The 16,532-nt window shown below is 42.6% G+C and overlaps 1 protein-coding gene across 1 annotated transcript in view; it reads left to right on the top strand.

Moving 5' to 3' along the window:
• Dnah3 (dynein axonemal heavy chain 3) overlaps positions 1 to 16,532 on the top strand; it is a 172,271-nt gene that overhangs the window by 112,930 nt on the left and 42,809 nt on the right. The window contains exons 41-49 of the mRNA XM_031388102.1: positions 2,881 to 2,984; positions 5,529 to 5,823; positions 7,445 to 7,624; positions 9,146 to 9,269; positions 9,369 to 9,525; positions 9,773 to 9,916; positions 11,648 to 12,314; positions 13,379 to 13,544; positions 14,023 to 14,239. Coding sequence (XP_031243962.1) covers positions 2,881 to 2,984; positions 5,529 to 5,823; positions 7,445 to 7,624; positions 9,146 to 9,269; positions 9,369 to 9,525; positions 9,773 to 9,916; positions 11,648 to 12,314; positions 13,379 to 13,544; positions 14,023 to 14,239 — 2,054 coding nt within the window. The remainder of the gene's footprint in view (positions 1 to 2,880; positions 2,985 to 5,528; positions 5,824 to 7,444; positions 7,625 to 9,145; positions 9,270 to 9,368; positions 9,526 to 9,772; positions 9,917 to 11,647; positions 12,315 to 13,378; positions 13,545 to 14,022; positions 14,240 to 16,532) is intronic.

The following is a 16,532-nucleotide window of genomic DNA, read 5'->3' as shown; positions in this document are numbered from 1 at the left end:
TCTATACCTATTATCCTTAGGTTTAGTCTTCTCATTGTGTCCTGTATTTCCTGGCTGTTTTGGGTTAGGAGCTTTTTGCCTTTCCTTTGACTGTTGTGTCAATGTTTTCTAAAGTGTCTTCTGCCCCTGAGATTCTCTCTTCTATCTCTTGCATTCTGTTGGTGATGCTTGCATCTATGGCTCCTGATTTCTTTCCTAGGTTTCTTATCTGCAGGATTGTCTCTCTTTCTGATTTCTTTATTGTTTCTATTTCCATTTTTAGATTCTGGATGGTTTTGCTCATTTCTTTCACCTGTTTGATTGTGTTTTCCTGTAGTTCTTTAAGTGATTTTTGTGTTTCCTCTGCTTCTAGCTCTTTACCTGTGTTCTCCTGTATTTCTTTGAGGGTGCTATTTATGTCTTTCTTAAGGTCCTGTATCATCATGATAAGTGATTTTATATCTGAATCTTGCATTTCTGGTGTAATGGTGTGGTACAAAAGGGAAATAAGAATGTGATTCAATTATATTTAATTGAAATATATTTTTAAATGTTAGCAAATTCAGATAAATTGATATCATGTAACTTTTCTCATCATAATGCAATAAAAGTTTTTTTAAAAAACAAAAACAAACAAACAAAAGCATAATGATTTTGTTTAACTCCTTACAGGTTTTAATTAAGAAATGTCCTTGGGGGCTGAAGAGATAGCTTTGTTTGTAAAGTGTTTGCCTCATAAGTATAATGATGTGAATTTTAATCTCTCAGATTAAGGAGCTAGGTGTGGCTCCAGGCACTTGTAATCTTAGAGAGGTCAAGATGGGAGGCAGACAGGAAGCCCTCCTGGAGCTTGCTGGACTCCTGGTGCTAGCCTAGACAACTTAGTGAAGTTTCAGACCAAAGAGAAACCCTGTCTCAAATACAATGTAGAAGAGATCTAAAAACCCATATCCTTGGTCCTCTGACTCTATCTACATGCTATACTCACAAGGACATGCACGTACCTATGAATGTAGGTCCACACACTTGAGCACTCATGTGGTACCAGTATCCTTATAGTGAAGAATGAGTATCTGAAGTTCAAGAGATTCTTCTGCTTCACAACTGTCTTCTGCTACAACTAAGAAAAATTAAACATTTTTTTTTGCCAGATACAGCTTCTTACATGTATCCCAGGTTTGCCTCAACTGCAATTCTCCTGGCATAGTTTTATAAACAACAGGAATTCAGCCTTTTACCATAGCCAAATTGAATATCAGCACTTAAAAATTATATATGTCATATGATACATTCTTACAAAATACTTTCTCATCAATGTGCTGTTGTATTTCTAAAATTATTAGTGCACCTGGAGAAAGGGCCAGAGAAACTATCATCAAAAGTTTATTTCTACATGTGGCATTGTTGTATGGTGCTCTCCCCAGTGAGACATGAACAGACATCTCCTTGTTCTGTGTGGACAGCCAAGGGTAGTCCAAAGAAAGGACAGCACACAAGTCTACATTAACAAAGCAATGAGTGTCACTGGAGCTACTTACAGGAATATGAGTGAAGGGTTACTTACAGGAACAGAAATTACTGTAAGGGTCACTTTTGGGAGCAGAAAAGGCAGCTGCATCACCAAAGCCCACCCCATCATGGGTGATAGCTCACAAATGCTGCAATCCTGGAGCACACTTGCACGGCATGCAGACAGTGTGACAGGATTGAAAGTCCCTTTCAGGTTCCTCAGTTGGTCAGGTACTGAGCTTCTTCCAGGCAGCTCAGTTGACCTATGAGTGTCTCTCAGCAGACTTTACTGTTTATATATACTTGGAAAGGGAGGAACCTACAGTATCTTGCTGGTTTTAGGAACTTCCTGAAGCCTTTGAGTTGTTTATTTCCTGAACTGAAGGAGTTTGTTTGCAGGATGAAATGTTTCACCTCCTCTTTTAACATCCTATTTCTTAATGACCTTCCTTCCAAGATGAAGGTTTTATCTGAGAGGAAATTGTTATGTAACAAGAGATTTCAAACAATTTATTACTTTCTTTTGTTATTTAAAAATGTGTTGCTTTTATTATTAAAAATATTTTGGCTTCAGGGGCTGTGAAGATGGCTTTGTCAATAAGATACCTGCCACCCAAGCATGAGGACCTGAGTTTGCATCCTCAGACTTTACATAAAAGGCCAGCATAATAATACCTGCCTGTAACCCTGGTGGTGGGGGGCACAGAGACAGGTAGATCCTTGAAGTTCATTGGCCAGTCAGTCTCTCAGAGTCAGTGAAGTTCAGGTTCAGCAAGTGACTCTGTCTCAAGAATGTTAAGTTGGAGAACTACCAAGGAAGACACATGACAGCATCTCTGACCCCCACAGTCATATGTGCATTCATACATACCTGTTTGCACACAAGCACATATTCACACTAACAAGAAGGCTGAGGTAAGAGGCTCACAACTTTAAAGCTTAGGGAGATAGCCAGATGGCTGCCAAGGCTGACAACCTGAGTTTGACCCCTGGGACCTATATGGTAGAAAGAAAGAACTGACTTCCATAAATTGTCCTCCATCCTCCACACACATGCTATGACATGCTCCACACCATCACCAAGTACACATGCACTTTAAAAAACAAGTTGTAAGCTTAGGTTTGGCTGCATACCAAATCCAAATTCAGTACAGAACAGGTCCCTATCCCAAAGTCTAAAGTCAAGAAGAATTTACATAATCTTCATTTACCATTCTATGTGGATAATAAAGACTTTTTGCTCCAGTTTGTGGTTGCCAGTGACAGGTAAGTGTCGCTACAACTGTGCTAGGCCTGACACATTTTAGATGCCTATAACTGGGGCAGGAAAATTCCTCAAATATGAAATTTACCTTGGTTTGCTAATGACATGTTCTATTTCTTTGGGTGCAGGAAGCATCTATGATTTTTACTTCCTCAAACAAGGGGGTGGACATTGGAATGCATGGACAGAATATATCACCAAGGAGGAGGAGATTATCCCTGTGAATGCAAAGGTAAAGGAAATGCTGTGATTTCTCGAATTTTCTAAGTACCCACCCAATGGAAGAACTACCAGCTCCCTATGAGCATTTCCATGAAGTGTTTTGTAAAGATCAAACTCTCAAAAGCATAGAGTTTAATATCAGAGAAACCTAGATTTCTTACATAGGCTTCAAGCTCCACACCTCAGTTTACCCAACCATAAGATGGGAAAAAATAATAATAAAAGATGATCACCAGGTAGTATGCACACCCTTGTAGCACATAGTAGGAGTTAGATAAGTGTTTGTTGTTATTCTGATCACTTTCATTATCTATAGCATCATAACTACCTCATCTAAGCCTAAAAAATCTACATTCTATCCTTAGAGAAAGCTTTCCTTGGGTAGAACTCAGAAAGATGAGTTCCAATCAATGGATTTCCATTATAGATGGCTAATTATAATTTCCATTATAATTTCCATTATAATGGCTAATGCACTATATTTCAGCCCTACAGATAATATGCAAAATGAGTGCTCTTGTGCCTCCGTTTAGATAACCTAGTAGACATTATGTATCTTTCTATGGTGACTGTGCAGATCTTCCAAGTGAGCTCTTAGAGGGTAAATGGAAATGTGAGGATATATTGGGACCACAGCCACACTCACAAGGATACTTTAGACAAAAGTGGTTGTGCTGCTCTCAGGACAAACATCCTAGCGGCTGGGTTCTGTAGCGAAGCCCCAGCACTGAGATCCTCAGCTTTAATTGTCCTTATACAGCTCTGTTGTCTGAATTCCAGGGATTTGAAATTATACTAAACTCATATGGACAAGAGCCCAGTGTAGAAAGTATTTTCAGCTCCAATGGGTATTTTCCTCTTGTCAAACAATCGTTTGAGTAGCTGAAAATAACATTGGGTGAACTCCAGCTGGCTTCAAGTTCCTGATCTATGCTGTAAAATGGGAGTCTTGAACCTGCATTCAAGCATCACTAACAGGCCATGTGGCTTCATAGAGAATCTTGGCCTACTTGCAGCCTATTCTATCATCTGCCTCAAAGGATTACAAGGAAGACTTCAGAATAGTACAGGCATAACATCCTGGTCCGTATCCTCTTACAATACTTGATCATTCTCTTCTCTGATTTAATGATCATACCCATCTGCTTCTTTTAAATTTGCCAAATTATTTACCAACAGAAGCCAAGCTTTTGTTTGCAAAAGCTTCCAAGCTACACAGATTTGGTGGTACCCAAGTCAAGGTCAAGTTTGGTTTTTCAAAGCAACATTTACAAACTTCAGTTTGAATGTTGCTCCTTGATGTCATACAACATAGCATCTCAAGGTCATTACTCCTTTGCAAACTAGACATGATACAAGGAGACCTCTACATGTAATATATACCTTCCTATCTTTTGCTTTGCCCCACCAAGGGATCAGTTGTGACAAAATGATTAAAGGGTCCAAGGATCAGAGAATTCAAACTTAGGTAAGATATTCTATCCAAAATTATAAGGATTCTAGAAGCTATGATTGGGGTCTCTAAATCCACCTAGGACCTGAGGCCTGGTGAGAATATATTCAATTCCCATATTGGAAAATGGAGGATTCAGTGGGTGTAGATCTTGGAACCCAGAATCTTAATGTTGGGGAAAGTGAATCAGGAACAAGAGAAGTCTTCTGGTATTAGCTTCTGGTATGGCAGAATGTCTGAAAGTCAACTCTGAGGAGAAAATGCAAACTTTGGCTCATGATTTTATGTTATGCTCACTTAGCCCCATTGTCACAGGGTATAACATTACTACAGAAGGACTCAGCAGAGAAAAACTCACTTACCTTATAACATCTAGGAAGCAGAGAGGGAAAAAAGAGGACAGGGGCAGGATATAGGCCTGAAAAATGTTCTTCAAAGACCCCTCTACCCTCTTCAATGTGTCTTATCTCTCATGCCTACCAACTTTCAATAAACCAATGAGCTATGAACCCATCAAGGGATTAATCTATTAATGGGGCCAAATCCCTTAGGATCTAATTACTTCACAAAATCCCCACTTCTGAATCCACATTTCTACATTGGAGACCAAACCTTCAACATATAAGTCTTCTTACATGTCTTACAACACACGTAAACCTTCTCAGACAGAATAGGTGGCACATGGAAGGTGGCTCTTGATTGAGATGAGGCAGACTAATTGGGTGAAAGCAAGTCTCAGAGAGAGAAGCTTGGCACTGACCCTTATTATTGTTTTAAGAATGTAGACTTTGGAATCATACAAACTGCAACCTAAAATCCCTTATTAAAGAAGACCTGCTACACCTCTGCTTCCTCAGCTACAAAACAGGCACAAAGCACTCACCTTTATGGGTTTGGTTCCATTTGATCTCTGACAACTGAGTATTAAATGATTGCCCCCATTTCAGCATTAAAACTTGAAGTCCCCTGAAAAGTTAAACATTTGCTCAAGGTCATAAAGATAGTAAAGAATGAAGCTACAATTAAACCCAGATCCCTTGAATCCCAAGATCCAGTCCTCCTGTTCCAGCACCAAGATTTTCCTGTATCTCTGTGAAACAGGTATCAGACCTCATCATTCCCACAATGGAGACTGCCCGGCAGTCTTTCTTCTTAAAAACCTACCTGGACCATGAGATCCCGATATTGTTCGTGGGTCCCACAGGCACTGGCAAATCAGCCATCACCAACAACTTCCTTCTCCGCCTTCCCAAAAATGTCTACCAGCCCAACTTCATCAATTTCTCTGCCAGAACTTCAGCCAATCAGACCCAGGATATCATCATGTCCAAGCTGGATCGTCGAAGGAAAGGCCTTTTTGGGCCTCCTATAGGGAAGAAAGCAGTGGTATTTGTAGGTAAGGTGTTGGCCTGGGTCTGGGTAGACCAAGTTCTTGTATCCAAACTGCAGTAAGCCAAAGGTTCCATCTCTCTCTGTGGCTGGTGAGTTAGCATTCTTACCCCCACCACATCTCCTGCTGCTTCTCACTTCCATCTTTCCTCCCTCCTTTGTTACTTCCTTCCTTATTGTCCCTCCTTTCTGCTCTGCTTTTCCTCTCTCTTCTTTGTAGTGAACAGTATGCCTAGGAGATTGTGGTGGTGGCAATTAAACTCTGACACCTCCAGAAGTAATGTTTGTGTCCATTTGCATCAGATAAGTGAGTTTTCACTAAGCGATATCAGATAGTGGGTCATCACTAAGTGAAGGAACCCAATAGTTGCTAAGAAAATGTTGGTGAAGTAAGACCATTCACTTTGTACAAAGCACTTCCTCTTCCCCTTCCACCCCCCACCTTTGGGTGTCAGACCCAAATGAGATTACTCATTTTCACAGTTGTCTTAGTCTGGCTGCTGACCCAGGAGGCACTCACAGCACCCTTCCCCCCGCCCCACTGTCTTGTATCATCTTGTGTCCTGTATTTTAAACTCATGTATTAATAATATACATTTCATGGCTCTATTCATATCCTTCAAGAGTTGCTCATCAACTCTTGAAAGGCAGGAATCTTATCCATTTTATTTTTCCTTTCTTTTCTACCCTTCCTTGTATCCCTCCATCCAGGTCTCCCAAATCTTTACGATATACCCAAAGCCAGTTGAAGCCTTGCACTAAACCAAATTGGGTTCTATATCAATTTTCAACCCTAGGTATAGTTTGACTCAGCCTCCCTGATCTAAGGGTCGGTCCCTTACCTATTAAATCAGTTAATTTGTCTAAAGTTCCTAAAATGTTGACTGATACAAACTGATCATTCTATTAATATTTATTGAAAACAAAAACAAAAACAAAGAGCCCCTCCACTGAATTCAGTGTCCTATGTGTCCAGCCTGAGCCCTGGGTTGCAGGCAGAAAATGTTCTTGTACTTAAGAGGACCTGTAACCTGCTCTTGACATTTTGAGTTTGCTCATGAAAGGCCCTAGTTCAAAGCCTTGCTCCCACCAGAGTTTAGTGTTTACAAGTTGATTTAATGGCCCTCAGAAGGAGGGGTTGTTACTCAGTAGCACAGCATTTGTTTAGCATGTAAGGAGGCTCTGAGTTCAGTCCACATCACCACTGAAAATATGTTAGCTGGCAGGTATTGGGTCTATAGTGTTTGAGATAAGCCTGGGCAGTACAGTGAGACTCCCTCTCAAGACCCAAAACACAACAAACAAAAAAACTTTTGGCGGGCCCCCGTCTGTGGCATTATAGACGGTGTACTTTGGCTAAGAAAAATTGGGGGAAAGTTAAATGCTTGCTTGTTAATGTCACCCCATGCATCTTATAGCCGTGATAGGCAGAGACTTCAATAAGATAGCAAACTCCAAACCCAAGAAAACCCTTTCCCATCTGGTCAGGATGTCCACTGACTGGGTCTTGAATGGGAGTAGGATCACTGGAAACAGATTTTCTCATGGAGGGAACAGTCATTGGTGACCTCTGTAAAACCAAGGGATCCCATAGACTTAGTGTGTGTGGCTGTGGCTTCCTTCTACAGATGACCTCAACATGCCAGCCAAAGAGGTGTATGGAGCCCAGCCCCCCATCGAGCTGCTGAGACAATGGATTGACCATGGCTACTGGTTTGACAAGAAAGACACAAACAGGCTGGACATTGTGGATGTTTTGCTTGTGACTGCCATGGGTCCCCCTGGTGGAGGAAGGAATGACATCACTGGTATGTCTAGGGAGGGTTCATTTTATTCCTCTCTTCATTGCCCCTGCAGAGCTGGCTATCATGGATGAATTGGTTCAGTTCAGGGGAGCTTGTGGAGTATGTGCCTTTGTGAGAGCTGGGAAGGTTTGGGTTAGCTCCAGACTTCATGTTGAGTTGTGAGCAGTGGGGTGGGAAGATGACAAGAGTCTGTGAGGAGTCTTGTCTATTCATCAAAAGGTACCATGCGAAGGCAGGAACTACAGGGGTGCATTTGCCTTGGATCTGAGTACAGCAAAGTCTAAGGCACCTCAACTCCAAAGGGAGCTTGTTATATTACTATTTCCAAACAGGAGTGTTTCCAGAACCCACACCAATGGGCACTTCAAGTTCAATCACAAATAGGATCTCTGAAAAGCTTCTAGCATAGAACGCAGCACTCACAACTGCTGAGAACATTTGTGGCTGCACGTACAGCAATGGCTCTAGTGAGAGCATCAGGTTCCATGGGTGCACAGGGAATGCCAGGTTGAGGCAGATACATGGGTTTGTGGGGTATTCTGCTCTGGACTGGGTCCTTTCAGGAAGTTAAGATGATCTGATGAGTCAATTTCTTAATTTTTATTCAGGAGTCTGGAAAAATGAAAAGAGTTGTTACTTGATAAAAAAGCTGAGTCACTCATGTTAGCTGTGAGAGAGGATGCTGAGTCACCTTCATGGATGGCAAGAGCAATCTTGTTTCCATTGTAATCCATCACTGTCAGGGGTTGATTACATTTGAGGCCGTTGTTTTTAGAAAGATTTATTTTAATTGTATATATATGAGTTTTTTGCTTGTATGTATGTGTATATCACTGCATGTATTTCTGATGCCTGTGGAGATCCTGGGTTCAATTCCCAGCACCCTTGTTGTGCAGTTCACAACTGCCTGTAACTGCAGCTTCAATTCTAGAGTCCTTAGTCATCAGCATTCATGCATGCACAGAGTCATACACAGACACACATAGAAACACGTAATTAAAAACACTGTAAGAACACTGGCTGCTCTTACAGAGGATGTGGCTTTGATTCCCAGCACCCGCATGATTGCTCACAACCCTCTGTAACTCTAGTTTGTAGGGATCCTATGTCCTCGGTCTGCAGGCCATTAAATAATGCCCTGGTACACATTCTTGTGCATACACATAAAATAAGTAAAACACATTTCTAAATAAGTAAATAAAAATGAAATCTTAAAAATAAAAGTAATTTTGTGTGCCAGAGGAGGCAGAGTTAGCATCCCTTCTGCAGATCAGGGACTTGTCTGTATATGCACTGGGCAAGCCACTTGGGGCTACTAAACACATTTTATGTGGTCAGTGAAACTGAGGAAGCCCATTCTTGATGTCATAGCTAATATTAAGTGTAAATACTGTGGCTAAAGCTGACATGTTGGAAAGGAAGAACTGTAGAACTTGAGAGTAGAGGGATATTGACTCTACTCTCTCCCGGGGTCACTAGGTCTGGGAAGTGTGTGTGCAAACTCAAGTGCCTATGTGTTTCCAGGACGATTCACTCGCCATCTGAACATTGTTTCCATCAACGCCTTTGAAGATGAAATCTTAACCAAAATTTTCAGTTCTATCGCTGACTGGCACTTTGGGAAAGGGTTTGATGTCATGTTCTTACGGTAAGAAGTCCTGTGGCTTCCTGCTTATTGACCTGGGGGTGGTCTTCATTTCTGCTTGACTATGTGACTGATCTGCCTTGCCTCCCTTTTCCTCCTGAGATATGGGAAGATGCTGGTCCAAGCAACCCAGACAATTTACAAAGCTGCAGTGGAGAACTTCTTGCCAACTCCCTCCAAATCACATTATGTCTTTAACCTTCGGGATTTCTCACGGGTGATCCAGGGAGTACTGCTGTGTCCCTACACCCACCTACAGGTCAGCTGCTACTGTTCCTGTCTCGAAAATCTTTTGGCAACATTCCTAGATCTGTACTGATCGTGTATCTAGTATAATAGGCTTTTACTAACCACAAACTCTATTCTCTATAGTGTGCATGGCATAGTACTTTCTTTCCCTTGTCTAATTTATAACTCACATCGACCCCAAGATTTAGAGATTTCTTAAGAACCATCACCACAAGCGCCACCCTTAATGCATTCCAACGACTAACTCTGGCCTTTAGGATTTGGAAAAATTTATCCGGCTTTGGATCCACGAGGTTTACCGAGTCTTTTATGACCGTCTGATTGACAATGATGACAGACAGACTTTCTTCAACCTGGTGAAGGAAACCACCTCCAATTGCTTCAAGCAGACCATGGAGAAGGTAAGCCTTATTCTAGAATCATCTGGTCTGAGAAGTGGACCCACATTGGCTCCAGACTCTAGATTCTACTCCCAGTAAAGACCACCACCACTCTTCTCCCTGGATCATGGGAAATGACACATACATTAGTCAGTTGATTTATTGATATTTTACTTGGTCCAATTTTGCTCCACTTCTGTGGCAACATGTAAGTTTCGGCATATTCAAAATAGTTATTGCATGATGTTAATTTTTTCAATTAATTTAAGGCACTGGAGAAATAGCTCAGTGCATAAAAGCAGATATTGCTCTTGCAAAGGACCCAGGTTTAGTTCCTTTAACCCACATCAAGGAGCTCACAGTGACCTCTAACAAAAGCTCCAGGGGATCTAATGCCCCCAACACATAAGCACTTGCACATACGTGCACATACCCACACATGGAGACAGGAGCCTAGCATATCTGTCCTATGAGACGCTCCACCCAACAGACAGTGGAAAGAGTAGCAAAGACTCACACCCAAACAGTAGATGGAGCTCAGGGAGTCTTACAAAAAAGTTGGGAGAAAGACTGAGGGACCCGAAGAGGACAGGGACTCCACAGGAAACCAACAGAGTCAACTAACCTGGGCCCTTGGGGGCTCCCAGAGACTGAACCACTAATCAAAAAGTTAGCACTGACTGGACCTAGGTCCCTGCACATATGTAGCAGATGAGCAACTTGTTTTGTTTTGTTTTGTTTGAGACAGAGTTCCACAGTGTGGGCCTGACTAGCCTGGAGCTCACTTTGTAGACCTGGCTAGCCTTGACTTCACAGAGATCTGCTTTTACTGTTTTGTGTGTTTTGTTTTGTGTTTTGTTTTGTTTTGTTTTTTGTTATGTGTATATGAGGCTGAGCTTGGTGGCATACTCCTTTAATTCCAGAAGGATTTCTGTGAGTTCCCAGACAGCCTAATTCCACATAGTTCCTTCCAGGCTAGCCAGGGCTACCCAGTAAAACCATGCCCAAAAATAAACAACCAAAAACTGTAGTCAGGAGCAGAGATCCTAAGAAGACAAAAAGTCAATTCCCAACAACCAGATGAAGGCTCACAACTATCTGTACAGCTAAAGTGTGTACTCATATACAGAAATAAGTAAATAAATCTTTGGGAAAAAAAACTGTAGTCAAGGATGAGAAGTTGGCTCAGTGGTTAAAGGTACTTGCTGCTCTTGCATAATTGGGCTCCCAATGCCCACATCAGGCAACTCACTACCTTCAGCTCCAAGGAACCTGACACCCTCTTCTGGCATCTGAGAGTGCCCACACATATATGGCACATACATACAAATATATATATATATATATATATATATATATATATATATATATATATATTCATGTGTGGGTATATACATGTGAGTCTGGTAACCTCAGAGGCAAGAGGAAGGCATTGGCTCCCCTACAACTGAAGTTACTGGCCATTGTGAGCTGTCTGATATAGGTGCTAGGACCCAAACTTGGGTCCTCTATAAAGCTGCACATGTTCTTAACCACCCAGCCAGTTCTCTAGCCTCACTCACATCTGCTTCCCTGTTCTTTCATCAAACCATCACATCCACATATTATATTTAAATTTTTATTATTGATGAGCCATGGCTAAGAAGATGTGCTCAGGAAAAACAGTCAGATTTCCTGTTCCCTCTGCCCCTATACCCACAGCCAGCCTGAGCCACAGACACAGGGCCCAACAGACACTTATTCTTCCCACAGGTGCTCATCCACCTGTCACCCACTGGGAAGATAACTGATGACAACATCCGTAGCCTCTTCTTCGGGGATTTTTTGAAGCCAGAAAGTGACCAAAAAATCTATGACGAGATCATTGACCTGAGAGGACTCACGGTAGTGATGGAATACTATCTGGAAGAGTTCAACAGCATCAGCAAGGCCCCCATGTCTTTAGTCATGTTCAAGTTTGCCATTGAGCACATCTCCAGGATCTGCAGAGTCCTGAAGCAGAATAAAGGTCACTTGCTCTTGGTGGGCATTGGAGGCAGTGGGCGGCAGAGTGCCACCAAACTGTCCACGTTCATGAACTCCTATGAGTTATACCAGATTGAAATCACAAAGAATTACACCAACAGCGACTGGAGAGAGGACCTGAAAAAGATAATGTTGCAGTCAGGAGTGGCCACCAAGAGCACTGTGTTCCTTTTCTCGGATAACCAGATCAAGGACGAATCATTTGTGGAAGACATCAACATGCTTCTGAACACAGGCGATGTGCCTAATATCTTCCCAGCTGATGAGAAGGCTGAACTCGTGGAAAAGATGCAGACAGCGGCCAGGACGGAAGGAGAGAAGATCGAAGCCACTCCCCTGTCTATGTACAATTTCTTTATTGAGAGAGTGAGAAAGAACCTTCACATTGTTCTTGGTGAGAAGCAGTTAAATTCTGTCTGTTCTTGGTCCTCTGGAGTCATTAGGGTCTTCTCAATATCTCAAAGCCAGTTTCCTTCACTGACCTCAAAACTGATCTAAGCAAGGCCCCAACCAACACTCACAATCTGGACTTTTTTTGTGTGTTGAACCTGTTCTAATCTCTTTAGTTCTCTGACTCCTTCAAGAAAGATCACAGCTTAGCATATTATCTGGCACAGAACACCAGTGTTCTCTGTAAATGAAATGAATCCACAAAGCCAGGGATGTGCTTAACATCCTCCTGTATTCATCTTTCTCTGTCCACACTGCCTTCATGCTCAGCCATTGTTGCTTAGATCTCAGCTCTGTACCTTCCCATTTCTGTGCTTGTTAATTCTAGACTTTTTGAATCCATTAATCCATAATGGGGTTTTTTTCTGTATTGCAGACAAGATTGATAATGGTGTGTGTGTGTGTGTGTGTGTACATGTACACACAAATTAAAATAATCACTTTCCCTTAGGATGAGAATCAAAAGACAAGACTTTCTTGCCTGTATCTTAGAAGGCCATGTACCAAACTACCCCTACATCCTGTACCCTCATGTCAAGCTAGACTCCTCCAGTCTCACTGACTTCCACACTTTCACCTATGCAACATGCTTCCTCCAAACACTAAATAAACAATGAATGGAATTTGAGGTGCAGAACCAAAAGTCTATGGCTGGATAGAGATGGGGTCAGAAACAAGCCCTGGGCAACTTCTGCAAGTCTCTAAATATGGCTGCCTTGTATTAAAGCACCAATAGAACAAATAGAGCAAAGGGCTCTATCCCTACTAAGAGACCCAAAGGCACAATAATGCATAAAGGAGATTAGTAAAACAAGCTGTCATAATGCATTGTGGTCCCATCGTAAAAGTGCCCCAAGATTCCTGTTTCCAGGGCTCTCATCATGGTTATTTACAACCACATCCCCACTTAGCAACCAGAGGCATTGCCTGCCCCTTGGAAACCTTTACTTTCTCTTTGCTTCTCCAAACTTTTGTGGAAGGGAACTAACAGAGCCTGTGTTTCATTAGCCATGAGTCCGATTGGGGATGCCTTCAGAACCCGCCTGAGAATGTTCCCTTCACTCATCAACTGCTGCACAATTGACTGGTTCCAGTCCTGGCCAACCGATGCCTTAGAGTTGGTGGCCAACAAATTCCTGGAGGACGTGGAACTTGATGACAACATTCGGGCAGAGTAAGCTTTAGCTCCATTTCAACATCCCAGGTATTCCATGCTGAAATCCCAGCCACCTCTGGGCCTCAGAGGGTAAAGGCCTCTGGCAATCGGAGTTCAATCCCCAGAACCTACAAGGTGGAGCAAGCAAACCAGCTCCTGCAAGTTGTCCTCCGACCTCCATATGCATTCTATGATAAGCACAGGCGTGCATATGTACACACAGACACATGGAAAATAAATAAAATGCAATTAAAAAGTACTCTGCACTCTGGAAGCTTCTCCAAACTGCCAAAAATTGATAAGTTTTGCATAAGCCCTGGCGATTCATAAAAGGGTCAGAGGTCATCCCTCCTCTTTGGCTCTGTTCACTCATTAGGTTCTAGCAAACCAGTCACTGTATGCATCTCTGGAACCTCCATGTTCCCTTACTAAGGCACTGCTAGATCTCCTCTATAGGAAGCTAGGTCCCAAGTAACTGCTCTGACTTCCTTGGCAGGGTCGTCTCCATGTGCAAGTACTTTCAGGAGAGCGTGAAGAAGCTATCAGCTGATTACTACAACACGCTTCTCAGACACAATTATGTGACCCCCACCTCCTACCTTGAATTGATCTTAACCTTCAAAACGCTCCTGAATAGCAAGAGACAAGAGGTGGACATGATGAGGAACCGCTACTTGGCAGGCTTGCAGAAACTGGATTTTGCATCTTCACAAGTAAGCACTTCCATAGAACAAGGACAAAGGGCCAGGATATGCTGGGTGTGTCTAGATACAGACATAAGAGGACATCAGATAAAGACAGGATCTGACCTCACTTAATTCATTTCCATCTCAGCTTCAGGTGATCCTGTCTGTATTTAAGATTGCACTCTTTTGTTCATTGGTGGGGGGTTTTAGTTTTGGCATTAACTGGGTCTCTCAAAATATTGCATAAGCTGAGCATGGTGGCACATACCTTTATTCCTAGCACTCAGGAAATAGGTGAATCTGAAGCAGAGGTAAACTCATGTCCAGCTGGTCTACAAAGTGAGTTCCAGACCAGCCAAGACTACCTTGTATCAAAAAACAAACAAACAAAACAAACAAAAACCCCCAGTAAAGTAGCATTTATCCTGACTGCAGAGTAACTGGCACTCCCTTACAGTAAGGACCTCCACTGCAGTGTCTTTGTGAGGCCTCCAGCAGGAGAAGAGCAGGGCTTTGTAAGGTTAGGCCTGGACTCAATTACAATGGTCTGACCTGTCAGTGGGGTGCTACAGTTTCACTGCTCTGGTTCTAGGTTTGTTGGGTCTAATGTTGAAAGCTCAAGTCTCCCTAGACAAGTAAGAGAAAATTATGTTGTCGGAGAGGCAGAAAAGGGATCTAAACTAGACCTGAAAGGGAATGATAACAGGTTAGCATGCCATCTCCTGTTAAAGAGAAACTACGACACAGAGAGGCCAGATGACATGCCCATGGTCATTCAGCCTGGTGATTAGTCATACCTGAACTACAACTCAAAGAAGCTTGACCCCAAGGCAGATTCCTGATCAGACTATACCATCATGGGCTGGTTTCCAACATAGGCTCCTGGGGGGCAAAATACATGGAGAGAAATTCTAATGCTTCATTGGAAAAATAAAGCCTACTGAATTTGGTTTTCTTAAGCAATTACAATCTCCTAAAAAGTGCTGAGTTCCCCATTACTGAAGGTACTCAGATAGACCCAAAGGATGTGTGGTAGAACTGTTTCCAAGGGCATTGGCTACATAGGATGGCTGGCCCGGAAGCCTGGAAACAACAGACCTGTGCTTCTTACACTTCTAGGGGTCAGGAAGGCAAGCTCAAGGTGATGGTAGATCCACTGGCTGGGGGCGGGAGCTCTCCTCCCAGTGAGACATGAACGATATGAGTTAAGTTTTTAAAAAGATTTATTCATTTATTTTATGTAGATGAATGCTCCATCTACATGTATACCTGCATGCCAGAAGAGGGCATCAGAACTCAGTATTGATGGTTGTGAGCCACCATGTCATTGCTGGGAATTGAACTCAGGACCTCTGGAAAAGCAGCTGGTGCTCTTAACTGCTGAGCCATCTCTCCACCCTATGATTTAATTTTTAATGTGGTGTGTGTGCCGCTCACATGCCACAGGATGCATGTGGAGGTCAGATGGCAAATTACTGGAATCAGGTTTACTTCTTATACATTTTTTTTTATTGATACATGTATGTGGGAGCAGGGAGACGGTGTGTGTGCTGCATCCTGTGTAGGGAAACCAGAGGACAGCTTACAGGAATCTCTTCGCTCCTTGTACCACGATGATTCTGGGTTAGAACTCAGGCTGTCAGACTTGATGGCAAGAGATTTTACCCAATACTAGGTATCTTGCCAGCCCTCTCCTTCTGCCTTTACATGGATCCTGGGGAGTCTGACTCAAGTTGTCAAGCTGTAGAGCAAGCACCTTTACCTGCTGCACCATCTTGCTGGCCCAGAGAGTAGCCTTGATGTGTTTTTACATGGTAGAGAGGAGAGACCTCTTGTTTCTTCCTCTTAATAAGGATATTTATAACATCTTAAGGTTCCCACTCTCATGACCTCATCTAACCCCAATGGCTTCCAAAGGTCCCACTGCCAAATATCATTATCTCTGAGCTTCAACATATACATTGGGAAACAAACATTCCCTCTACACCATTAGAAATGGCAGCCTTGTGAGTGCCTTCTTGTTTAGCCTGGTGCAACCCACCTGCAACCTCAAGACTCTTAGAGACTGGCGCTGGAGAATTAAGAGCTTAAGAGTCTGATCACGGGGGCTGGTGAGATGGCATAGCGGTTCAGAGCACTGATTGCTCTTCTGAAGGTCCTAGGTTCAAATCCCATTAACCAATGGTGGCTCACAACCATCCGTAACAAGATCTGATGCCCTCTTCTGGAATGTCTGAAGTCAGCTACAGCGCACTTACATGCAATAAATAAAATAAATCTTTTAAAAAAAAAAGTGACCCTTTCTCTTGAAAAAAAAAAA

The sequence above is a fragment of the Mastomys coucha genome, unplaced genomic scaffold, assembly GCF_008632895.1.
Source record: "Mastomys coucha isolate ucsf_1 unplaced genomic scaffold, UCSF_Mcou_1 pScaffold21, whole genome shotgun sequence".
NCBI lineage: Eukaryota > Metazoa > Chordata > Mammalia > Rodentia > Muridae > Mastomys > Mastomys coucha.
Note: the sequence above shows the minus strand (reverse complement) of the source record. Positions and strands in the feature narration are given on the sequence as shown.